At 44.2% G+C, this 26196-nt stretch overlaps 1 protein-coding gene and 1 long non-coding RNA gene across 2 annotated transcripts in view; one reads left to right on the top strand and one right to left on the bottom strand.

Moving 5' to 3' along the window:
- spryd3 (SPRY domain containing 3) overlaps positions 1-26196 on the bottom strand; it is a 54368-nt gene that overhangs the window by 5543 nt on the left and 22629 nt on the right. The window contains exons 7-8 of the mRNA XM_032522178.1: positions 25578-25727; positions 8982-9039 (exon numbers count right to left, since the gene is read on the bottom strand). Of these exons, the coding sequence (XP_032378069.1) occupies positions 8982-9039; positions 25578-25727 (208 nt within the window). The remainder of the gene's footprint in view (positions 1-8981; positions 9040-25577; positions 25728-26196) is intronic.
- Positions 17613-26071, top strand: LOC116693301 (uncharacterized). The gene is made up of 3 exons (XR_004332886.1): positions 17613-17742; positions 22751-22755; positions 26055-26071. It is a non-coding gene; the product is annotated as an uncharacterized LOC116693301 (long non-coding RNA).

Raw genomic sequence — 26196 nt, 5'->3', positions numbered from 1 at the left:
CCCCTCCAACTTCAAAAACTTCCGTCCTATTTCCAATCTTCCCTTCCTCTCCAAAATTCTTGAAAAAAAAAGTTGCCTCTCAACTCCATTTCACCTATCCCACAATAACCTGTATGAACGTTCCAGTCCGGTTTCCGCCCCCTCCATAGCACTGAAACAGCACTCATCAAAATCACCAAAGACTCCTCATGGCAGCTGATTCTGGGTCCTCACCATCCTCTCCTCCTCGACCTGAGTGCAGCATTTGCCCCCATCTGTCCACCACCCTCCAATAGGCTATCTTCCATTGGCATCACCCACACTCCGTTAGACTGGTTACATCTTTCCTCTCTGGTCGCACACATTTCATTCACTCAAGTCCTGTGAATCCATTCCTCCTCCGTCACTTCAGGTGTGCCCCAGGGCTCTGTTTTGGGGCCCCTACCTTCATCATTACCTGTTCCCCTCGGCAATATCTTCCGCCAATTTAACTTCACTTCCACTGTTACGCCGATGACACCCAGCTCTACCTCTCCACCAAACCCCCGTCCCTCTCCCGCCCACTTCCTTTCGGATTGCATCTCTGAAAAAAATCTGGCTCACCCAAAACTTCCTCAAATTTAAACAGTAATAAAACCCAGGTTCTCCTCATTGGCACCAAGCCACTCTTTCCAAAACAGACGGTTTTTCTCTCACAATTTACAACTGCTCCGTCTCACCCTCCCCCAAGGTTAAGAGTCTGGGTGTCACCTTGACAGCACATTTCCTTTCAACCCATGTCCCAAAAACATTACCCGGTTGCCTACTTCCACCTACGTAACAAGTGCAATTCTTGTCCACAGTCTCGTCACTTCCCGTCTCGATTTTTTAACTCTCTCCTTTCGTCTCGCTCACAAATCCCTCCACAAACTTCCCAATTGGTCCAGAATTCAGCTGCCCGCATCATAACTCGAACCCCCTCCATCCCCACATCACACCTGTCCTCCAACAGCTCCACTGGCTCCCGGTCCAGTTCCGTATCAAATTCAAAATCCTTCTATTAGCATTCAAGGCCCCTCCACAACCTGCCCCCCCCATATTTGTCTGATCTCCTCCAGCGTCCCACTCCCTTCCCCTCCCTCAGTCCTCTTCTCATAACCTGTCTGTCCCCCCGCCCGTCTCACCACCATGGGGGGCAGAGCATTTAGACCGCTCTGCTCCCGTCTCTGGAACCCCACTACCCCCCCAACTCGAAACATTGATTCATTCCCCATTTCAAATCACAACTAAAAACACATCTGTTTATAACTGCCTATTCCACTTAAATGTCTGTTGCTCCGCCTTTTCTGTTGTATAGTATTTGTTTTGCTGTTGTATAGTATTTGTTTTGCTGTATAGTATTTGTTTTTCTGTTGGTATAGTATTTGTTTTGCTGTTGTATAGTTTGTTTTTTGTTTTGTTGTATAGTATTTGTTACTGTTGTATAGTATTTGTTTGCTGTTGTATAGTATTTGTTTTGCTGTTGTATAGTATTTGTTTTGCTGTTGTATAGTATTTGTTTTGCTGTATAGTATTTGTTTTTCTGTTGATAGTATTTGTTTTGCTGTTGTATAGTTTTGTTTTTTTTGTTGTATATATTGTTTCTGTTTAGTATTGTTTGCTGTTGTATAGTATTTGTTTGCTGTTGTATAGTATTTGTTTTGCTGTTGTATAGTATTTGTTTTGCTGTTGTATAGTATTTGTTTTGCTGTTCTTAATTTATGAATTCCCTGTGCGGCGTCCTTGAGTGCCATGAAAGGCGTCTTTAAATAAAATGTATTATATTATTATTATTATTATTATCTATTCAAGTACTGTGCTTCAGTACAAATGCACTTTTTCTTCACTCATAGGAAAAAAGAAAACAAATTGTACTTTTTACTATACTACAATTATTTGACAGCTTTAGTTACTAGTTATTTTATTTCATGTTTATTTGTATGGGGACAAATAAGTAGGTAGTATATACTAATGCCACACACACACCACAGCATTTCTAGCCTAAGCTAATTTGCATGAGCCTTTAAAATACATAAAACTTAACAAATGCATAGGAGACACAAACTTAAAAATAGGAAAGCACATTAAGAACACAAACTTTAAGGATTTTAAAAAAACTGCACACAAAACACATGAAAGTTTAAATGATGAGGACATACTGTATGTAGAGGTCTACTCCTCGGCGCAGCGGCCGCGGGTTCGACTCCGGCCTGTGGCGCTTTGGGTCGGCGTTGAACCCGCGGCCGCTGGGAAATCATAAAAATCCTTGAACTCAGCAGAGGTCCATTTTCATTGGTCATGGTTTGGTCCGCCCCCTATGATTTAGACACGCCACTTCCTGTTGCCTCTAGTGGGCGTTATGACTTTGAGCCAATATCTGCCTTTAGATGTCCTCAAGGTTGGACTCTTATGAATCCTGAAAAGTTTCAAGCCAATGGGACAATGCACAGTCTAGTTACACCCACTTCCTGTTTCAATGGCGAAATGCACAAAATGGCCGCCCCACCACGGTCATGCCCTAGGACGAAAAGTGTTTCCTTTAAGAAGTTTTCATCTCAAAAGGTCTTACGATGGCACAGACCAAGTTTGAAGTTGATCAGATGCAATCTCAAGGAGGAGTTTGTTAAAGTACGACATGTGGAAATGGCCAAAACCACTCAAATTTCAAACTTTCAATTCAAAATGGCGGACTTCGTATTGCGTTGATATGAGTCCAATGAGCTTTTCTGTACATCTGAGAATTTCTACTTTGAATAGCATAAGTTTCCTGCAGGACTTTTCCTTAAAACAGACGTGGTATTCGTATCAAAAGGACCTGAATACCTTCTACACTACTGTTTATTACTACAGAATATAATACCTGTAATACCTGGTTTCACGAGCATGTATAATGAAGTTTGATGCAAAACCAGTACAGACAATATAGTTTCCAGACAGCCTGCATTCAGATACTAAAACATTTAATTAAAACATTACTGCTTACTGCCGGCAAGAGAAAATATCTGAGACTTTTGTAAATCTTCTAAGGCGTGTTTTAAGGAAACTGTAGGTCTTGAAAAGTCTTAAAAAGCTTTGAATTCAGATGCCCTCATCTTTGTCCTAACATGTCCCAGTGCTGAACTGAACCTACGCGGACGTGTATTTCACTGCGTCTTGTAATGGGTTTACCACAGCATGTGACATGTGTACTGTACATACAATGTGGTGCAAACGTACAGGACATCCTGACATTCCTGCTAGATGATGATGTGTGAGGAAAAAAAAAAAAAGGTGAAAGCAGCGCTAGTAACACACACAAAAAATTAGACATCAACAACATCCAAAGGAAAATCATAAAAACAACACATACTACAGTTACGATAGACAACGGAAAAAAGGGCAAAAGAAAAACATTGCAGAGGTAGCCTGCAGACGAGCGCTCCTCAAGCGAAGCGGCGTGGCTGCTGCTGGTAAATATTTATGGAGTTGTCATGGGACCCATCCCCGGCTCAGGATCCTGTTTAAACAATCTCTATCTGAGCACCGGGAGGGAGACGGAGACACCGTATCATTACGGCTCCCATGCAGGCCTTTAGCACAGCACCAGGCACACTGGAGCCACGCCGGCACCGACACAGCGCCGCTAAAAATAGCAGCGCAGGGCGGCTTTGAAGGGACAGGGGCCGGCGCTGGAGGTGGGTCGGGGTGTGGAAGTCCAGGTTTGAACCCAGCGATGGAGCTGGTTCACTGGGACCGGAAAGGTAGGAGAAGGGATGTGGCCGGAGGGATGCTCGCTGGAGTCAATCTTCAAAATTCTCGGGCAGCTTGTTCGCAAATTTATTTTGATTAGATTTATGAATTCACTGACTCCAACTACAATTTCAAACACTAAACCAATGGGATACGCCTCTGAATCTTCCTTAAGTCACTACTGCTGCTCTCCCTTTTACTAAAGACACACCGACTGAATGGAAATGCTACCGTTCCCCTCAGTGTCCTTAATAAATAATGAGATTGGGACTGAAACGATTACATACAGTCAATGGAACAAAAAAATATGAATTACCAACAATATTAATAAACAATGTAAGTCATTAATTAAGTAAAGAATGCAACACATTCTCCATTTCCAGATTCTTGACTGTGAGGATTTGCTGCTTTTATCGGTTTTATATTTCACTTTATATTCTACATTTGCAGTAAATTGAATTTCTTTAGTTTGGACTTTTGATTACACAAAAAAGCAACCTGTACACATCGTTGAAGACTCTGAGAAAGGAATATTTCCTGACATTTTGTAGGTTAAAAGGGGGTTTCCAGCATTAATATTGCACTTCCAGAAAGACACATTTATAAAACAAAAAAAAAGAGGATTTTGAGCAGTTGAAGCCAAGATATCTTGACTTTTAGTTGCTCAATAAAGCTTGATGTAATTTATATTTGCCATAATGCAACTCCATAGCATTTTTCATTAGACCCTCTTCGCTCTTTTAAAAGGTTATTCAATTATTTGAAAGAAATACAGGATTGACAAAAGCACTAAATAAACTTGTCATATAACATTACGTGTAAGTTAAGGTAAAATGAGTTTTGGCAATCTTTGTTTTGGAGCGTACAATAATATGTTCTGCTGCTTTTTTCAAGTGTGCTTTGGAAATACATGAAGCAGGCTCCACTTGGAGTTGTGCTGGAGACCAGAGAGGTTCAAATGAGCAAAGTGCTATGATGCTGTTGATGGAGCACAATACTGGTGATGGTGTTAATGCAAAAGTCAAGCTCCTACACTGAGGACGTAGCTGGTAAAGGTGACTGTTAGCCACTGTGACCGCCACCAGGTGAAAAAGTTAGGGCTGAACCTAGCAGCAAGCATAAGGTGAAAACTGGAGCCGAGTTGGGGGTTTGGAGCCGGGCCCACAGGAGGAGAAGCCAGGCTCTGGCTGAGGACCGGGACCAGCTGGGAAAAGGATAACAGAGTTGGTAACATGAGTTTGCCTGGAAAAGACTGGGCTTCCCCGCCCAGGGGACAAGAAGTTCACAGAATCCTACAACATGAACAATTAAAACTAAAGATTTAGATTCTTCTATGATTTCACACGTGTGAGTTTGTTCTTGTCCCTACGAATTTACGATAAATACCATTTGTGTTGAGTTGTTGATATTAACTAATACAGTAAACTTCCTGGGACCGTTTGCCATTGAGGCCCTTAGCATGTAAAATATATGAACAATAATAAATTCAATAATAACCGGTTAGGCCAGAGTGAAGTACTGCATCTCCAGTTTGAGGAGTTTCTGCTTTTCTCTGTCTTATGATAATAAACCAGATATCTCTGGGCTGGACAGTAAAAACAAGTTATTTGATATCATCACCGTGGGCTTTGGAAAATTACGATTTTTCACAATTTCTTTCACTAATATGCTGACATTTTATACAGCAAACAGCGATGGAGAGAATAATTGGCAGAACACAGACCTCCATCAAGGCACGGCCAATCTCACAACGGTAATGCAGTGTGAATTTTCCCAGCTGGAAACTCATTTTTCTGATCATTCCGACACCACATGAATGCAGCATAAATGCCCCATCTAACAATGTTACCGAAAGTGAAAAGAAATGGTGTATACACCCCGTTATTGAGATCCGCTCCAAAATGTAACTGGTTCTTTCTTGGCCCCTGCTACTAGAGTGCGGATCGGGCCAGATTTTTCTGTCCGAGCCCGGCCCGCGTCCGACACAGTTAAAATCGCATTTGTTTCTCATACTAATGACACATGTACGTTTGTTTGTGTGGAAAGACGCTTTTATTAAGCAATTGTAGGAAGGCATTGGGAAATGTCAACAGATGAGCGCATCAATGCACACGGGGCAACAAGCGCCATTACCTACATAATAAGCTGTTTTAAATTCAAGATGTTCAATGCCTTATCGCGCTGATGTGACCGAGCCCAACCCGAACCAGAGCATCCTTTCTAAAAATCTGTTCCAACCCGGCCGGCCCGTCGGGTACCGTCGGGTACCGTCGGGTCCCGTCGGGCTCGGGTCGGGTATCCATCCTCTACCTGCTACACACTTTCGGGCAAGAGTTTTTATGTAATCCTGCTGACAGACAGTAAGAAAAAACAGACAAACTGAGCCAAATGTAAATTTCTGACATAATGGCAAAACGTTGTTTTTTATAATTAATTAAAAAATAATTGAAGTGGCCGGGTTGGCTCAGTGGGTAGAGCAGTATGCCTCGACGCAGAGGTCCAGGGTTTGAATCCGACCTGTGGCGATTGCCTATGTGTCTTCCCCCCACCCCTTCTTACCTAATTGCCCTGTCAAAAGGTGGAAAAGTCTCAAAAAATAATATAAAAAAAAATATATCTGCAGATGAATAATCGCTGGTCACAGCCTTAATTCCCTTAGTTGTGATGACCTCCACAGTATGGACACGTTCTCGGTACACACTCAGTTCATATAGTGGTTGGTGTTTTTACCAAGCTCCGTTTGTGCTTGTTAGTGTTGACTTTGTCATCCAAATCCAATTCGGTAAGAAGGTAATACAGTCCTCCCCACACAACATGTTGATGTTGAATAATTGTTTTTGCAGAACCTGAGCTGGAATCAGATTAGACCCAGTCCCATAAGTTAGACTGAGCCCTATTATGTGAGGCTGGCTTGGTAGTGAGGGATGGAGGGTGGCGGTGGGGGTAAGGTGTAACCTTCAGCTGCGGGTGTTGAGTCATAGCACGTGTGACTCACTGATGGGGGGTTTGGAGGGGGTGACAGGGTTAATCGGGCTTGCCGAGGAGCACTCACTGGTTGGATGGCTGGTTGCTTCTGATAGGGCCCACAGGGGCCTGCAGTGCCCCACGGGCCATTAAGTTGCGGAGACGAGCCGAGCCAACACACAGGATGGAGGTCCACACGGGGCCAACATAAACACTCGTGGTTACACCAGCGCAGGCCAAAGAACTTTCAAACTATACAAGCTATACAAGGAGCAGCGATATGGTTGGCAGCCATTTGTGTATATAACTGGAATACATCTGGAGTAAAATCACAACCTTTAAAAGTCAATAATACACATCCAATGTGATCCAGGTCAACACTGGTCGCGTGCCCAATACAACGCACCATAAATCAGGATGACAGAAATAGAGCTCCGTAATCAAAGTGTACATGCAAAGTAAATAGGAAAGGGAGGAATGTTGAGTCATTATGCAATGTATGCATTTGCCTCCAGGCTGGATCATATAACTCAAGCAAAAGCTAATGGGAAAAACATTACCAACACTCAGTGTACTAAAAGGGCAATGTGAGGTATGATGAAAGTATAAGTCTATACAAAGCCAAGGTCTGACAAGAATTTCATGGTAGACATTTTTGCCGTTTAGATACTGAGGTCAAATACAAAAACTACCCATAAAAGTTAATAAACAGAGGTACCAGGTGTCACAGAAAAACCTCATTCTTGGCTCCACCTAGCAGGAAAACCTGCAAGTCATTCCTTTTTTAAGCAATTTCTACTGCGGTGAAATGACCGAGTGCATACAATACTGTGTATACATTAAGTTTCTGTCACTGTGCCAAAGAGCATCTGCATGCAATTCTCGAGGTTCCTGAGCTGAAAATCTGGGCTGCGTGGAGGAGCGAGGCGAGACGTGAAGAAGAGGCCCCGGCTGTTGATTTAAAGTAGCCTGCACCTTAACCCAAGCATGGGAAGGAAAACCCCACACGCGCAGCGTGGAAAGCCACATACATCATTTTAGGCTCTAGCAAATAAGATTAATGGGAGCTGTGCTGGGGCGTGCACATTTCTGTGGTGTCCAACGCACAGCAGCCAAACCAGGCAGACCGCAGCGCTAGACCTCTGGGACTGGCACGGTGAGCCTCTGTGAATGACTGGCCGCGTCCGTCACTCAGCACTGAGGTATCATCCGCAGACCCCGGCAGGACGCACAGCGTCAACTATTATTAATATTAATGTACCCAAATTTTGAATGGAATCTACAAAAAGGGATACGGGGAATTGGGACTCTACACATCACTTTGAAAAATCAACGGAATGTGTGGAGTGAACAAGAAAATATGTTTTGATTTAGAGGTCAACTGGAGAAAGTATATAAACCTTCCTCTAAAAATAAAAATCATACACATTCCATGGTGGGAAAAACATATGAAAGAAAGTGACATTTGTGGCGTGTGACTCCTTCAGAGCAGCAGAAACCCACTGTGAGAGAGATCATCAATGGGATGCTTTAGACAAAAATAACGCTGATAAAAAGCCAGCTAACGGCTTCAGTCTGATAAGGAATAACAAGATCTTGACTTTGACAGTGGACTGTCAGATAAAGAGTCGGCCAATCTACAGTAGCTTGTACAGTGTACTGTAACAACAACCACCTACCTGCCTAGCATGCCGACATTCTTATATCATGGCAGCAGCGTTTGATAGCTAATCTCTTAGCACCGATAGTAAGGTGTGTGAGGCCTGGAAAGGGAGCTGTGGGGGGTTCAGTGCAGATGCCTGTCCAGATAATGTTCACCGGCCTGTCGTCACAAACAACCAAGACTTAACATGTGTGTGGAAGCATAGGAAGATAAAGATAGCTAAACCTTTTGTCTTTTTTTTTGGTTCATTGCTTAGAGAGATATTTAGAATTCCCACAAAAATTGATGGCGATAAGATCCCTCTCCTCTTTCTGATGCTGCCACCGTCTGTTTACTCTGCTTCCTGTGCTTTTTATCTGCCTGCAATCCCCCTTGATCTCTGTTCTCGGCACCTTAACATCCAGCTGAGGCGGTGCCCTGTGATGTTTGCATTGAAAAAGCAGCAGATGGATGCTTTAGAGGAAGCAGATCGGATCCGATTTATTTATTTAATCTAAAAAAAAAAAAAAAAAGACTACAGGAGGAATTCCACACTCGTAGAAGGAAATAACACACAGCCTACTTTCTATAAATATAACTATATAGACAGAGAAGAAGAGAAAGAGGGAAAAGAGGCTTAAAATCTCACCAGCATGGTATGCCACCGAACCTCGGCTCCATCCTGGGTGTCTGTTCCTGGGGTAGTCCTGCACAGACACAAACAGTGACACAGGTCACAAATACACATTTTCACAGTCATGGATATAACGGATTTAAACAACCAAGTCAAGTCAAGTCAAAATGTTATTTATATAGCCAAATATCACAATTCTGAAGGGCTTTACAAATCGGATACGTTCCATCTTTAGACCCTCAAATCGGATAAGGATAAACCTACGCAAAAAATAAACTAACAGGGATAGAAGGAACTAATCAAGACCTTACACCTTTACGTCACATGTTAATAATTTGCTGATAATGCCCCCTGAAAATCCAAAATGAACCCTGAGGTAGGACTGTAACAATTACATAATTGTCCAATCGCAATATTTTTTAAGCAATTTCTTTGTTTAACCGCAATTGCTAACATTAGCTAGTGTCCTGAGGTATGACTGTTGGTGGTTTTGTCAATTTTATGTTCATTTAAGAACAAAATACAGTTTTTTTATGTTAATAAAGAGATGTAGTTTACTTCATAGGCTGTGTTGTTATTATGTTATCTGGGTCACATGACGCAATATATTTGACATTTACTATAACCAAAAGATGTATCCTGGATGTCATTCAAAACTTTAAAAATAAATCCATAAATAACTATTTTGACATTTGACTGAAAGAGGCAATTATATTGTTAATGGCAATTATTCCTGAGCCAATTAATTGTTGAGTAACATTCTGAATTGCTACAGCTCTACCGAGGAGGTTCCAGGCTACTTCACATTTGGTCTGGCGATGCCAGGATACTGTCAATCAACTCGAAATGATCAAGCAGAAAGCCAGTAGCAGGTTTAATGTGTTGTGACCAGTGCAGTTTAAAAATCATGTTACCAAATGTTAAGATGTTAATGAGTGTGAGGATCCCTTTCCCACTCTGTTTTGGATACCGGTCACAGTCTGAGGATGTTTGTCTCTCTGATTATCTGTTCACATGTACAGTACGTATGCATGGCTCCAGGTTTCACCATGCCAACAGAAATAACTAGAGGGCCAACTTTAGGATAAGATCAGAGCCTGACTCAGAGGTAATTACCAGAGATTTTTTATCTGATTTTTTGGCTGCACTTACATTACTGTAGAAACACATTACTGAACAAGAGAGGAAGGGGGGAGGAGGGCAATGACATTATGCTCCTCATTCATCTCTCAGTAGGCAACGTCTTCTAAATGCTTTCTTGATCACATTCTCTCTCAGGTGAACTTTCCCTACAGCTAGTATTAACAGAGGAAAAAAGGCAACATTTCAATTTAATCTTGTCTAAAGAAAGAATCTAAAATATGACCAGGATAACATCCAAAACAGAAAATGTGCTTTCATGCAAACAAAAGAACCAATCCACCGATGATTGATGCAGAGACTAAATTACTATAAAACGAAACAGGGACATTGAAACTATTAGCACCTGTGTGCAGAAATGAGTAATGGGAACCGTGCAGACAGTCAGCTTTGTCTGGCCAGGCAGACAAGAGCGCAGCATTCTGAGGACAGGACATGAGGGAAACATCAACGATCCTGTCTGACAACCCCATTGGGGCTTGAGGAACAGGAAATTGAGATGGATGGGTGGAAAGTGAGAGCGAGAGATAGAACGAGGGAAATGGACAGAGTGAGAAATCAGCAGAGGAAGACAGAGAGACATGGAGGAATGCAACTACTCCTCCAAGCCTGAAGCCCCTTGATCTGCCAAGTCTGCTCGTCTTCCCCCTCGTCTCAACCACAAGCCCAAGGATTCCTCTGGCTGGCTGGCATCTGGGCTGAATCTCCACCAGGAGGAGAGGAACGTCTGGGTGTTTTGCTCCCTGATTGATGATCCACAGACTCTGATCTGATCACTGATTTGGAGGAACGCTCTGAAATAAGACAACATTAGGAATGGCTAAACAAATAATGGGTGGATTTATAGCGCTTTAATGGAAACCGCAGACTTGTGTCTGATGAATGGATCAACAGTTAAATGCCGTCTTCTCGGGTAAATGTTGTGTCCATCATCTCTAATTCAAAACATCTATTTAGTGCTCTATACATCAAATAAATATGGTGGGTTAGTGGGAAAAAAGCTGAAGCAGCACTTCCTTCTCTACACACTGAGCTTGAAGCTTTATACTTTCACAGCATCTCAATATTACAGTACCTCCTATTTATGAAGAGTGGGGTGACGGAAATACCTAGGGCTGGGTTTCGTTCAAAAATGTTGAGATACCGTCACTTCAATACCGGTTCCTAAACAATACCTTTTCTCCACAACAACTTTATAAAACAAAAAGAAATGACACCATTACGGCTCAAACCTTTTTATTCATGTTTCAGCTCCTACTAGGTGAGCCCCATCTCTGTGTAATGTCGAGTTTTTCCTGCGTGTCTTTACAACATGTAATGTTAGACAGCCAATCACAAACATTAGATCTTGGTAGAAGCATGCTGCATGCTTATTGGCTCACTGACGCTGATGAGATTTACTCCTTAGGTACTAAATGACTAGATACTTAAGAGGCAATTCGGTCAGTGCCTAAAAAGTATTGAATTCGGTATCTAGCCCCAGAAATACCAGATGGATGGATTGCAATACAACTTCATACAGACATTAATGGCTCCCAGAGCCAAACATTTGGGGCAGTTTATACTCCAGCAACATCCATCATACTATTTGAAAATACAAAAATGTAGTTAAGCTAAGAAGCCAAAAAACCATGTTGTGTCAGGCTCCGAATATCAGGGGATATGAAAGTCAATAAATCAGTGCATCCCTAATTGTTTAAAAACTTTGGGTCATAGATCTGTCATCGTCATTATTGTAAACTGCATTTGTGCCATGTGAGACAGCTTGACAGGTAACAGTAACTTAGGCAGACAACTACTGAACAATCAACTGGCAACAAACACATTTTTGTCTACAAATGTATGACAAACTGCAGCTGCTACAGCGCGATTCAAGAAAACAGAAATACCATCAAAAACATCACCATGATATCTTTTCTTCACCAAGGAGTTTGCATTCATTGTGGTAGATGGGGGGGGGGGGGGGGTGGGATGCCATACAGAATGTGTAAGTACCTGAAAAAACAATGTGACGGTGAAAAAAGAAAGATTTCAATCTTTAGACTCTTCAGTGTAAAAACAACGTGTTTTTTTTTTTTCCAGCCATGAATTCTGTGAAGCAAGGATGATATTGTTTTGTGGGACTTGGAACAGCTTTCCCTCTGATAAAACATTCCAACCTATTGTGGTTTGGAATTACAACAGTTAATGCTAGGATTTTTTGTTTTTCAATCAGTGGTGGCGCCACTAAATTACACCTACACTCCTTCTCTATCAACATATAATGGAATGCATTTTAGAGAAAGAGAGAGCACCATGTTAACCAGCTGGTCCCCTCTCACATACTGGAAAACTTTCTAAACATGGTCACTGCACCCCCGTTGGCCTGCAGGAGCCATCATTGAAATGCAAGCTGCTTCTAAGATCAACAAACACCGGCGTTGTGTCCACAGCATAACGGAGCAAAGCCCTGCGCTATCAGATCCACAGCTGACACACCGGTGGCATCAGAGCAGCCTGCATTTCCACACGGTGGCAGAGTAAACAAGACTGAAAGACTAAGAGCAGAAAGGTGCGGGCCGAGTAGGGAACCGTGTGGATGCAGATACCCATCATCTATAGCAACTATCACACTGGCATATCACAGAGCCGTCTAAAAAGATTACTTCCCACAGATGTGAGTGTATGGATGCGTGTGTGTGTGTGTGTGTGCGTGTTGTAGGGAGGGAAAGTAGTGTGTTTCTGTTTGTACGTGCCCACACAACCTGAGCTATGGTGGTTGGGCAGAGACTGTGTAGTGAACTAATGCAGGTCTGTTTGTGTAACCTTGTGTCATCAGGCTAAAACCCCCAGCTCCCCACATGATGACAGAAAGCATCTGACATCAGTAAAGACAACAACAGGCTGTGTGTGTGTTTGGGCATGTTCAGCACTTTTTATGGATGCAAGTGCATATGCAAATGTTTTCTTGATGCACACAGATAAAACTGAGCAGGTTTGTTGTGTTATTGAAATAAATGGCCAAAAAGGTGATATGACGGAGGGCACACACTGTTTTGAGTTTAGCAGTGTTCCACTCATATCAGTCCCTCCTGGATTTTGGGGATTTTTTTTGAGATTGTTACGGCCCAAAATCCCTGAAGTTGCGATCGGTTTTGTAAAATTAAATTGCAATAAAAGGTGCAATGTTTTTTGTAGGTTTGTTGCAATGAAGTCGCAGGACAAAGTTGCAAAAAAGTCTTTAAAAATTAAAAGGAAACTTGTTTTGGGGAGAATAAAATTACTCTGGGCTGAGGTGATGGGCTTTGGTAGCACTTTCATTGGTATGATTAAAGTTATATATTCTAACCCCTCAGCCCTTCAGAGTCTTAACCGGACGCACCTCCTCCTCTTTGGTTCCAGTTTCTAGATCTTCCCGCCAAGGCTGCTCCTTGAGTGCTGCACTATTTGTCCTCTCCTGAGAGCCTCTGGCTCAAGCAATTTGCCAATCAATTACGTGCTTTGGCAATACACAGCATCCACTCTCTCGATTTGCGGATGACGTTTTGGTCTTTTTAGAAAACCCCTCCGTCTCTTCCTCCCCTTCTATCCCTATGCGAGGAGTATGGAAGCTTATCAGTCTTTAAAATTAACTAGTCAAAGTCAGCATGACTTCATTTGAATGATTCTGCCTACAATTCAATCATCCCTGCTGACATCCCCATTGTTAAACAGTTTAGATATTTCGGTATTGAGGTTTTCCCTTGCTTAAACCAGAACTACTCTGGTGGTCTGAACATAGGATAGGTCTCCCTATGTTGATTCAAGCTTGTATCTCTGTGGTTAAAATGAATGTTTTACCCAGGATAAACTTTGTGAGCTCTATGCTACCGCTTTCCCCTCCTTCTGGATATTGGCACAAATTACAATCAGCAGTGTCTAAATATATCTGGAAAGGGAAACGGCCGCGTCTTAAGATGTCTACAGAGGAGGAAAGAGCATGGGGCTCTTTCAATTCCCAACTTCGAACATTATTTTTGGTCCTTTGTGCTAAGGCCCCCTACTTTCTTGGCTCAACCCAGATGTGTCTATTTGCTGGCGTACCTTAGAAAGTGCTATGACAGAGCCTTGGTCCCTCAATGACGTCCTCTTTGCCAATATCTTTAACAAACGGTGCCAGCTACGCTTTGGCCCCATTATCTCTCATCTCATCCAAACTTCGAGATTAGCTGAAACGTATTGCCATATATCATGTTACTGGTACACATTTTCCTCTTTATTCAACAGTGTAGAACTCTTGATTGGTGGGAGGCCTATAAACAGCACTATAATGGGAACAGAGGGGGGGTTAATTATCTAAAAGACATCTTTAGTGAGACTGGCTTGTTACCTTTTTCCGACTTACAAAACGCATTCAGTCTGCCATGTTCCTCTTTTTTTCTTTTGCTTTCAATTTAGAAGCACTCAAGGCACACAGTGTCCCCTGGCAGAGTTTGTTGCACATCCATCCTATTGGGAAATTATTCACCATGCAGCCAAAAACCTGTGGTATGGTATCCAGACTTTATCAGTTTTTAGTAATATATGGCTGCACTGCCCTTCCTGTTGAGAAGGTCTCCGAACGTGATTGTCCATACATGAGCGTCAATCTTGACTGGCATGATGTATGGTCTGACATCCCAGAAGTATCACGCAACCCAGATCATCAGCAGATTCACTACAATTTCATTCATAGGACATATCCCACCCCCGTGAAAATGAATTACAAGAAGGTAATTAACAGTTCTTTATGCACTTTCTGACCACTGAAGGCTGGGGCACTTATTTTCACATGTTCTGGGAGTGCTCTCCTGTTGGTCAGTTCTGGAACAATATTGCATCCAAAATATCTGCCCTGATTAATGTTACTGTAATCGTTTCTGTCATTGTTTTGATTCTGAATGACCTGTCAGCCCTTCAGCTCTCCAAAACTAAAGAACGCATAGGGTTGTCACTATGGCAGGTACTACACTGTTTTACCGGGTGTAAAGTGTTGGGATAAAGCCTGACATCTGGTGCCGGATGTCCCTCCCTTCCCGCCATCTCCTCCGTCTTTTGCAAGGGTATCATCAGGGTCCGGGGCATAGAGCCCCCCAGGATGGATGTGATTGGTTTAAAGAAATACCAACAATCCAGAACGTCTTTTTACCCTATCCCAGAAATGTTAACACTTGCAGCCAGACCATATCATTGCTGACAGCGCTGTGGATGTCTGGCAATGCAAGACTACTCAGGTACTATCCACAGACAAGAACCAAGGCCCAACTCTGATTAGAAGACTACAGCTTAGGCTCCTGCCCCAACTCCCTGTTTCAAAGCTGGTCCTGCCAAATAGCCCTGAACTATTAGGGATGAGTTTGAAGGACTGGTCAAACGTCAACCTTGAGACTGTTAAAAGAGTACAGATTTCCCACTGCTAGAAAGCACTGGTTGGTACCATTAATTTAACGACTTGGGAGCGGAATCTCATTTGGGGGCAGAGGAAACAAGTTGTGAACACAACATGCCAAGTTGGAAATTGATATAGAGAACTGTATTTCCTTCAGGAGTCTCTACCGACTTATGAGGGACTGTCTCTTTAACTGCTTAATGCTCCACTATGTTCACCAGATAGTGTACAACTGTGTCTGTCTGCTGTTTGGTGATGAGCAGGAAGTGTTGAGTCAGGTTTTAGAGCCTTTTCACTGAAAACAGCTGCTTAGTGGCAAAAACAGCGCTATGAGAGCAGGGACAGTGCCCAAAACAGTAAAGTTGTGTGGTGGACAGCTAAGCAATAATATAAGAGGTCTACAGCCATGCTAGGGACTCTGTGAGGCTGTACAGTTCATTGCTAAACGCGTCAACATAACATCAACATTAGAGCTAGACTGATAAATCAGACTCTCTACACTCTTCCACCCAGTTACTAAATAACAAGACACTGCAGTACAGAAACACCAACAACAACGTTAGCGGTAGTTTAGAAACTATCTTCATTGCAAAGTTTGACCGACCGACCCTGTCATCCTTAGAGCCACCCTAGCAAGGTATCTTGCCTTTCTGCCATTTGCAATCTACATTTCACACTACACTTCTGCTTTTCAATCATGTGACACACAACAATAAATTACGGAGATAATGATCACTTCGGTGATGTTGTCTTGTGTACAATTGTTAGTTCTTTAGATGCAATGGAAACACAAAATCTGTGTGCTAACATGCTAAAGGAACAGACTCAGTCCCTGCACTGAGGTCCTGGGGCTGATAGCTCCTCTTAAGTAGGGCTGTAACTACTGAGTTGGAAAATAGCTGATCATTTTCTGTCGATCAACTAATTGAATTAAAAAATCTTTGCCGTTCTAAATCCAAGTTACACCAACAATTACCTCACACATTATTCTGCTGGTGGTGCTGCATGGTCTGCATTTTCCAGATCAGAGGCCTTGGCACAGTGGCCAGGTCTTTGCTTTTATTTTAAAATTGACCTTCTTAGAATAAACAAGTCCACAGGAGCGGTACTAAAAAACGGTTAGTATGACTGCAGCATCACAAGAGGAAGAGGAAGAGCGCTGTTCCCAGGACCGGGTCCCGGGGCATACCAGGACAGAGGAAACACTGCCATTCCAGTCTCCTGAGCAGTTTTATTGCTTATTTGTGTTCAAGAGCGTGTGTGGCTTTATTAATGTATTATGTACATGAACAGACAGTAAGCCAATACACTCGTCTGACACAGAGGGTCATGGGTGATCTGAGAAAAACATTCAGACACTGATGGCTTCTGAATCATATCCAACTCTTCGGTCCTCCATCACGACTATGACACCTATTCACCCACAGCGTCACATTTTCAACCCTTTCCCCCTTCCTCCTTCTTCACTTCCCTGTCCTAACACAGGGTCATGATCTTTTTCTTTTGCAGGATTCTGTTTGTTTTTCAGGACATGAGGGTTTTCCTGCTTTTTTTCCTGTGTTTTTTATATTCCGTATAGCTTCCCTTGATTTTTCTACCTCCCGACATTCTACCTAAACACACACACACACACACACACACACACACACACACACACACATCTACCCTCTACACTCCTTCCACCCCATAACTAAGCCTAGATCTCTCTTTGTCCCACAGCCTAGCAACCGCTGTGTGTACCGGATGAAAAACACCCGTGCTACCAAGCATATGCATGCTGTACATTCATGGAGACCCTTATCTTCAGAGGAATGAGCGAGAGAAAGCAAGAGGTCACGTCAGGGCAAGGAATTGCAGTGGGGTCAAAACAGATCTTAGATTATGTACACGCAAAAACAACACATATACCTTGCATACTAAACTTTCACACTTATCACATGCACAAATGGCAAACTTTTTAAAACCAGCTAACATCTCAAACGTTGACTTTCCCTTTATTTGGCATTCTCGCATTGGGATTTTGACAAGAATAAAAACAATGTGCAGGGAACTGGCACAGTGTTTGGAAGGTATAATAATAATAATAATAATTTGGACTTGGGGGGGGGGGTTGGTCGAGTGGTTTTCAGCGCTAGTCTATGACAACATGTAGTTGAGTTGAGGTACAGACAAAAGGAAAATTACTGGTAAAAATAACTGTGGCGACATATCCCCGGTATTAAGAGGCCCGCAGCGGAGTCAGCGGTAGCTGTTGAGGGCAAAGTAAAGAAAAAGAAGGTACTTTTTGAACAAGTGGCGCATTGACGACGAAGGGAAAACGAGGGAATAGTTAGCCTACCTTCACGACGACCAGTTCATGCACTGGACTTAATGTCGAACCTACGAGTTGTCATAAAACAAAAACAATTCTTATTGGTCATATCAAGTGCAGGAGCACAGTGCCATACAGCTGGGGAGGACGGGACCCCAAGAGCACAGTGCCATACAGCTGCTAAGACGGGACCCCAAGAGCAGAGAGCCATACAGCTGCTAAGACGGGACCCCAAGAGCAGAGTGTGTACAAACATTCATGGTACCCAGCAGATAAATCCTACTGACTTTAGTGATCACCTGATATTCCCTCTAGCACCACCATGAGGTTGACATTTCAGATAATTTGAGGACACCAGGATGATTATCTTTGTCTCCATCTACAATGAAGAAGGTGTTTTCATCCACACCTGTGTATCTTTTATTAAGTATGCCATAATAATGCTGTTTTGGGCTTGAGAAATCTGTTCAGAAGTGAAAATGGTTGGTAACCATGGTGGCTGTAGATCATCATCTCTGAAGATGGTAAAAGAAACCTTCCCCATCTCTTTACCTCTAAGCACAAATGTATCCAGTTTTAGTATTGCCTCCAAACCTCAGAGCTGAAATATGTTTTAATAATAAAACACATTGTATTGAAGCAATAAAAAATATGATAGTGCACATGTTATAAATTTGAAGTCTGGAAAAAGTGGCTGGTAAAAAATACAAGTGGCTGGTAAAACTGGGCATCATCAACTGGGCAAAAAAGTTACTTTGCCACCCTGGAGGAAACACTGAACATTGGGGAAATTGATTGTCTGTACAAAATTTGGTGCCAATCCATGAAGTACATTGTTGAGATATTTCACTTGATAATTGAAAACTGCTGACGGTGCTGGATGTAAAGAGGATCACCAAAGTAAGCTTTGTCATCCGGGGACTATGGATGTCTGTACAAACTCTCACAGCAATCCATCCAATATTTGTTGAGATATTTCAGTCGGGATCAAAGTGTTACTCTTCTTAAGAGGTGGTCGGCGACAGCAGCTGTTGAGATGGGAAGAGAGAGCAAGTTGGCAAAGAGGAAGAAAGAGACTTGTAAAGTGAAGATAATTGAGTACAGTTGAGCCTGAAGTCAGCAACCACAATAAACAGAAAAAGAGAGAGACAGAAAGAAAGAACCTGGCAATCTGTGGGGCATTAATGGGTGGATTTGTGTTTATATTCAGGCCTCCTTACCATGGGACCTTATGTGAAAAAGACCAGCATGCAAACTTGCGACTGCTGTTGAGTAAACAGTCATTAACCAGGCCCTTCAATTTGCTACTTTATCACCTTTCCTGGACTTAAGCTTAATGTCTTTATAATGAAACCCAGATGCAGAGAGAGAAGTAGTGGAGCAAAAAGAAAGAGCGAGGTACTCTGAGGAGGTAATGGGACTGGAGTTATCACCACTCAACTTCTTCCCTCGAGGTAGCATCGTCTGTGTGTGTTGAGAGCATGTGTGTGCACAACTTAGCGCCATCAGTGGGTATACTAGTTTGGTCTCTCAATTCACAGAAAATAATTCAGTGCATATAATTAGATGTAAATTTGTGATTGAAAAGCTTAAAAGTTTAAAATTCCCTTTTTGTTGCTGAGAAGTCAGTATAAATCTCCTTGCTGACTGTTTTTAATTGTCTATACTACCAAAAATGAAATATTCAAGTTTTTATGCAGAAACAGCACACCTGCATGTTCTTCAGGGGGTGAAAATGTTGGTGCCTTGTGTCAGTACGATCATTTGTGTTGGCAGGCACACAAAAAAAAAAAAATCTTGATAGTAATAAATTCTACAGCCACAGGGCACAGTTCCTTCTGTGATTTCAGAACAGTTCATTAGTTACTCCGGTCTCCGTGATTCCAATCATGATACAGACTACACCACATGTTTTTTGGCAATTTGCAGATTATCTGTATCAGCGTTTTATTTGCTTGATAACTGATAAAGTTAATGGATAAAAAAGTGTCTACTTTGGTTCAGCTACAGAGCTGTGTCTGCCCCTCTGCTTCAGTTTCTCTCACCACTGAGTCTGACTTAATGCTACAAAACTACCCACTTCTATACCAATTTTAGAGAGAAAAATTCCCCCATTAACGATATGGCAGCCGATATAGTGAATATCTGAGCTGGAATGAAAATAGACTATGACATGCAAAGGTACTCAGAAGGCTGCTTTCCTAAACAAATAACTTTAGAAAAAGAACATGTAACATTATGCATAATTTATAACATTGTCAATAAATTCTAGAATTGAACACTAAAGGACTATGGTAACCTTGTCCTCAGATCTCTGCAGGGTAAATCCAGACAGCTAGCTAGACTATCTGTCCAATCTGAGGACTATGGTTACCTTGTCCTCAGATCTCTGCAGGGTAAATCCAGACAGCTAGCTAGACTATCTGTCCAATCTGAGGACTATGGTTACCTGGTCCTCAGATCTCTGCAGGGTAAATCCAGACAGCTAGCTAGACTATCTGTCCAATCTGAGGACTATGGTTACCTGGTCCTCAGGTCTCTGCAGGGTAAATCCAGACAGCTAGCTAGACTATCTGTCCAATCTGAGGACTATGGTTACCTGGTCCTCAGATCTCTGCAGGGTAAATCCAGACAGCTAGCTAGACTATCTGTCCAATCTGAGTTTTCTGTTGCAACACTAAAACTACTTCTGAACGTACACACGTTCCACCAAAACAAGTTCCTTCCCAACACTATTTTACAGAGGCACCGTTATTGATCCAGTGCTTAGCGCCGCTCAAGAAGATTGTGATTGGTTTAAAGAAATGACAATAAACCAGAGTGCCTCTCCGGGAACCATCACCTTATCGTGGTGGAGAGGTTTGTGTGTCCCTATGAACCTGAGGGCTGTGTTGTCTGGAGCTTTGTGCTCCTGGTAGGGTCTCCCATGGCAAAGAGGTCTCAGGGGAGGGGCCAGACAAAGAATGGTTCAATGACTTCGATGGTTGAGCAAGGAAGGGATAGAGAGACCCCGCCCGGAGGAAGCCCGGGGCCCCCGTCTGGAGCCAGGCCCAGACGGTAGGCTCGTGAGCGAGCGTCTGGTGGCCGGGTTTGCCACGGAGCCCGGTCGGGCACAGCCCGAACAAGCAACGTGGCACCTCTCCCTCCAGCCCATGGGCCCACCACCTGTGGGAGGATCCAAAGGGGTCGGGTGCGCTGCTATATGGGTGGCAGCGAAGGTCAGGGGCTTCGACGGACCAGAACCGGGTGGCAGAGGCTGGCTCTGGGGACGTGGAATGTCACCTCTCTGTGGGGGAAGGAGCCGGAACTTGTGCGGGAGGTGGAGCGCTACCGGTTAGATCTGGTGGGGCTTACCTCTACGCACAGTCTTGGTTATGGAACCGTTCTCCTGGATAGGGGTTGGACTCTGTCCTACTCCGGAGTTGCCCATGGTGTGAGGCGCCGGGCGGGTGTGGGGATACTCACAAGCCCCCGGCTGAGTGCCGCTGTGTTGGAGTTTACCCCGGTGGACGAGAGGTCGCCTCCCTACTCCTGCGGGTGATGGGGGGAAACTCTGACTGTTGTTTGTGCATATGCACCAAACAAGAGTTCGGAGTATTCGGCTTCTTGGAGACCTTGAATGGAGTCCTGTATGGGGCTCCAGTAGGGGACTCCATAGTTCTGCTGGGGACTTCAATGCACACGTGGGCAATGATGGAGATACTTGGAGAGGCGTGATGGGAGGAACGGCCTCCCTGATCTAAACCAGAGTGGTTGTCTGTTTTTGGACTTTTGTAGCATGGATGCCATCACAAACCCCAGTTCGAATAGGGACTTAAGGTGATTGGTCCCAAGACCCAGGCCAAAGTCAATGATGATTTATAATTTTCATCTATCTGAGGCCTAGGTTTTGGACACTGGGTGAAGAGAGGGGCAGAGCTGTCAACTGTCACCATTGGTGGTGAGTTGGGTCAGGGGTGGGGGAAAATCTGCAAACCTGGTAACCCCAAAAGGGTAGTGGAGTAACTGGGAAGTTGGGAGGGGGCCCCTGTCGAGGCTTTAAACTAAACCCCTGGCGGAGCTTTTGGACCCTGGGATGGGGGATAAACCCTAGTGGAAAATGTTAAAAGCTTCCTTTTGCTAAAGTCGGGGGGCGATGTGGTCCGGGTTTTAGGTGCTAAAGGGGGGTAACCCACGATCCCGGGGGCCCCGGGGGCGGGGAAAGCCGTCCGAGGAAGAAGGAGTTTTCCGGGAAGTGTCTCGGAGGACCCCGGAGCATTTGGGTCCCGACGGGCCAAAGGGCGAGCCTTGCTGTGACGAGGAAAAGCAGGGGTTGGGAGAAGTTCGGAGAAATAGGGAAAAGGGCTTTCGGTGGCCCCAAGGGTTTTTTGGAAAACGTTCCCCACCCAGGAGGGGGAAAAGCGAGGAAATCCAAAGCGATACATAAGGGGGGGACCTTTTTTACCTCAACTGGGGGTAATGGGCGGGGGAAGGACACTTTAGGAACTCCAAATCCAGCTGACCCCCTGTGGTGGGGCGAGTGGGGAGGATGGGGGTTTCGTAAATTTTCCCTGGGGGAAGTGCTGAGGTGCAACAACTCCACGGGGAAAAACCCCCCGGGTTTGATAAATCCGTCCAGAATCTGGGGCTCTGGGGTGGGGGGGCTGTTTTGGGGGGCCCCTCTTCAAGTTTGCGGGAATTTTGGGACGGGGCCTAGGAGTGGCGCCCCGGGTGGGGTTCCCCCTTCAAAAGGGGGCCCAGAGGGTGTGTGCCAATTACAGGGTATCACACTTCCAGCCCCTGGAAAGTCTCCTCCAAGGTGCTGGAAAGGGGGGTTCGGGATGTCAAAAACCTCGGATTAAAGAGGAAAATGGGGTTCCTTTGGGTCGTGGAAAAAAGGACAGATTTTCTCTCGCGGACGGGGGGGGCCCGGGAGTTCCCCAAACCCCTCTTGTTTTGGGATTGGAGAAGGCGTATGACGGGTCCCCCGGGAGAAATTTGGGGGTGCTGCGGGAATTGGGGTGAGGGGGCCCTTCTTAGGGCCATAAAACCCTTGTATGAAAAAGCGAGATTGTGCCCGGGTTTCTCGGCAGTAGGGACTGTTTTCCGGGGGGGGTTGGCCTCCCCAGGGGTGCCTTGTCACCAATCCGTTGTAATATTTATGGCAGGAATCGAGGGGGTATCGGGGCGGGGGGGGGTTTTCAGTTGGTGGGCTGGGTTAAACGCGCTTTTGCAGATGTGTGGGCCTGAGGGTCATCGGTCGGACCCTTTAGCCCCTGGACGGGTTTGCGCCGAGTGTGAACGGCTGGGTGAGGGTCAGCACCCTTAAATTGGGGCCCGGTTTTGCAGGAAACAGGAGTGCTTTCTTGGGGTGGGGGGTGAGTCCTCCCCAAGTGAAGGAGTTTTAAATACCTTGGGGCTGTTCGCGATGAGGGGGCCCGGAGCGGAGATTGGGGAGAACGGAGCGCCGGTGCGGTAAATTTCCCTTTTTTGCAGTTGTACGAAAGAGAGCGACCAAAGCAAAGCTCCGTCTACCGGGCAATTTTTCGACCCCAATATGGTCTGAAGGGGGGTCATGACGAAAGAACGAGATCCGGGGCAAGCGGGCCGAAATGGGTTTTTCCTCAGGGGGGGGGCTGGGGGTCTCCTTTGAGTAGGGGGAGAGTCATCAGGAGGAGCTCGGGTAAGCCGTGCCCCTTCGCGTCGAAAGGGCCCTTGAGGGGGGGGGCATTGGAAGGAGCCTTGGGGCCTCCCAGGGGGGTGGGCCGGCATCCATGGGAAAGGGGCCCGGGGGAAGACCCCCGATGGTGGGAGATTTTATCTCCAACCTGGGTGGGAACGTCGGGATCCCCCCCTCAGCTGGTTATGTGGCCGGAAAGGGAAATTTTGGGGGCCCCCACTGGGGCTGCGCCCCCGCGACCCCAAAACCGGATAAGCGGATGAAAATGGTGGATGGCTTTTGTCCCATCCCGGAAAACTGTTTGGACTAGCCGACCCACCTCCCCAGGCTGGGGGGGAAAGGTCTGGCAATGCGAGACTAACCTTTCTCCCTCTTTCCATGTGAGGACAAACACAACAGCACGATGGTTCTCCCAAAAATAAATCAATGCTATGTGAGTTTGCTGAAAAAGAAGAGACATTTTCTCTGTATCAACCTTCGCAGGGGAACTATCCTACGTGCTCCTGTCAGTAGTGCACCACAGATATTGATAGCATATCTCCTTAGCAACAACAGCTCTCAGACAACAGCTGCCAAGGGAAACGCCCACCCAGAAGCGGTTTCCACAAATATGTCCAAAAAAAGTTTTTATCCTCTTTTTGAAAAAATTGGAAAAATGTGCACAGTAGCCACAGAATTATAGTTTAATTTTCTTTGAACAGAAAGTTTAACTTTAAGGGGGGAATATGTGCAACACTGCCATCGCAGAGCGGTGGTTTGGCAAGCAACATATCTATGAAGATGGTAAATTACTATGAGCACTGTTGTGTCTTACTGTGTAAATATCAGGTGGTAGATATATAACGACTTTGCAAAAGCCAACAACCCTAACAAGACCGAAGTTAATATTTACCAATATTTCCAAATGACATGTCATTCAGTGACCTGCGCATCCCTCTGATCCTGTTTATATTAATAGCCTCGGAGACCTTTTTTGAGTTTCATATTTTATTTTTGTTATTAAAAGGAGCAGAGTTTTGACCCTGGGAGAGACAGTGCTGGCAGCTTTTTCCACAGGCTTTGGCAGTCACTAATATTTCCCATTCACAACACTTTCAAGGCTGAATTTACAGGGAGCAAAACACTTACAAATCATGAACCCATACCCATAGAAATAGTTCCTGAGTCAGAAGAATAATATTAGGTAAAATGTTATGCAAATAGGTTTTTATGAGAGAATCCATCTATCAGAAAGCAGACATTCGTCCAAGTTTAGTCCTGCCCTTTATAAGCCTAGTAAGGCGGATTCAAAACGGCTCTCCAAGATCCTAAACTATTACTGCTTATACTTTACATCCTTGCAGCTGTGTAATAAAATTTCCTGATATAGTTACCCTGGTTAAAATAATTCTCTGCATCTCCTAATGTGCATCATTTTCACTCAGTTCCCACACATCTACATCTTTGTCTGTTCTGTTCTTCAAAGCAGTTCAACATGGTAATAGTCACTTGCAGAGCTGCAGTGCTGATGCTGAAATGGGAACCCCATGTGCATTCTTTGGAAAAAGAAATAAGGGTTCAAGTAAGAGGTGTTAAAATTTCTCTAATTGTGTTTTCCTCTAGAAGGTGTTTCATTTAACCAAAAGTAGGCCATTACATCCAAAGAGAATGGCTGAGCTGCTGGATGATGGGAACGAAAATAAAGCTTTCGACAGTATCACCGTGTTTACCACGAGTAGAACCTATTTCACAAAGTCCATGTCCTCTTACAAAAAATGGCTTGGATCCAACATTTATGACATTACAACATTTTCAAGACAGAGCCTGAGGAACATTTTGCACATGCAAATTACTCGCTTCATTCGACAATTCAAGTTTTTAAGCAAAGTTTTCCATCATTAGCATGTTTTGAGCTCATCGACTTGTTATGATATGGGGACCTGAGGGGGAGAATGGAAGATCAGTGAATGTGAGGCTTATTCCTGCAGTCCACATCCCACAAGTGCTTTGAGCTACAATGCCTAATGTAAAACGGTGTACAAAGTTGAGGGAAATGACCAAAAGGACAATAGAATGTGCTTCTCTGTTGAGTTAAGGTGTGTGTGTGTTAAGTTGTTCTTTTCTTAGAAAGCTCACCCTCCTTGCCAGACCCAGAGCAATGTAGCACTTCTCTCCAGCATCAACGATCTCTACTTCATAGTAGTGGCAGCGGGTGGTTAGTGGCTGGCGGGCCTGGGCCAAACCCACGTCCATGATGCTCTTTCCTTTGCCAACATACTCCAAGAGCTGAGGGGGGGATAAACAGAGGGGGAGAGAAACACATATGGGGGTTAATAAGAAGTAAACTTTATAAAGGGGGCTAATTAAACACATGATAATGACATGTTGTTGGTCAAGCTTTCGTAAAACAACAATGTCCACACTAAAGGAATTAGCATGCCACAAACAGAGTCATTGTCAGATCCTATGAAACCCCGTCCCCTCAACTAGAACTACAATCTGAGTGTAAAGCAGGAACTGTGCTTGTATTTTAGCAGAATTGGTTCAGGAAGGTTGGGACATGAGTTACAGGTTGCGGTCATTGTGTCTCAAGTACCATTATACCAGTATTAGTGTACAAACAATTGAGAAAAACATTTTGGCAGTAATTATGCTGAATTAGCCTTTAGCCATTCCTGTTTGCAGTGCACCATTGGATGTACAGACAGCTATCTCAGGATTACTTTAATACTGAAGAAAATCAAAACAATCTGGC

This window comes from Etheostoma spectabile, chromosome 7 (assembly GCF_008692095.1).
Source record: "Etheostoma spectabile isolate EspeVRDwgs_2016 chromosome 7, UIUC_Espe_1.0, whole genome shotgun sequence".
In the NCBI taxonomy this organism is placed as follows: Eukaryota; Metazoa; Chordata; class Actinopteri; order Perciformes; family Percidae; genus Etheostoma; species Etheostoma spectabile.
The sequence above is the reverse complement of the archived record's forward strand: the minus strand, read 5'-3'. Positions and strand labels throughout refer to the sequence as shown.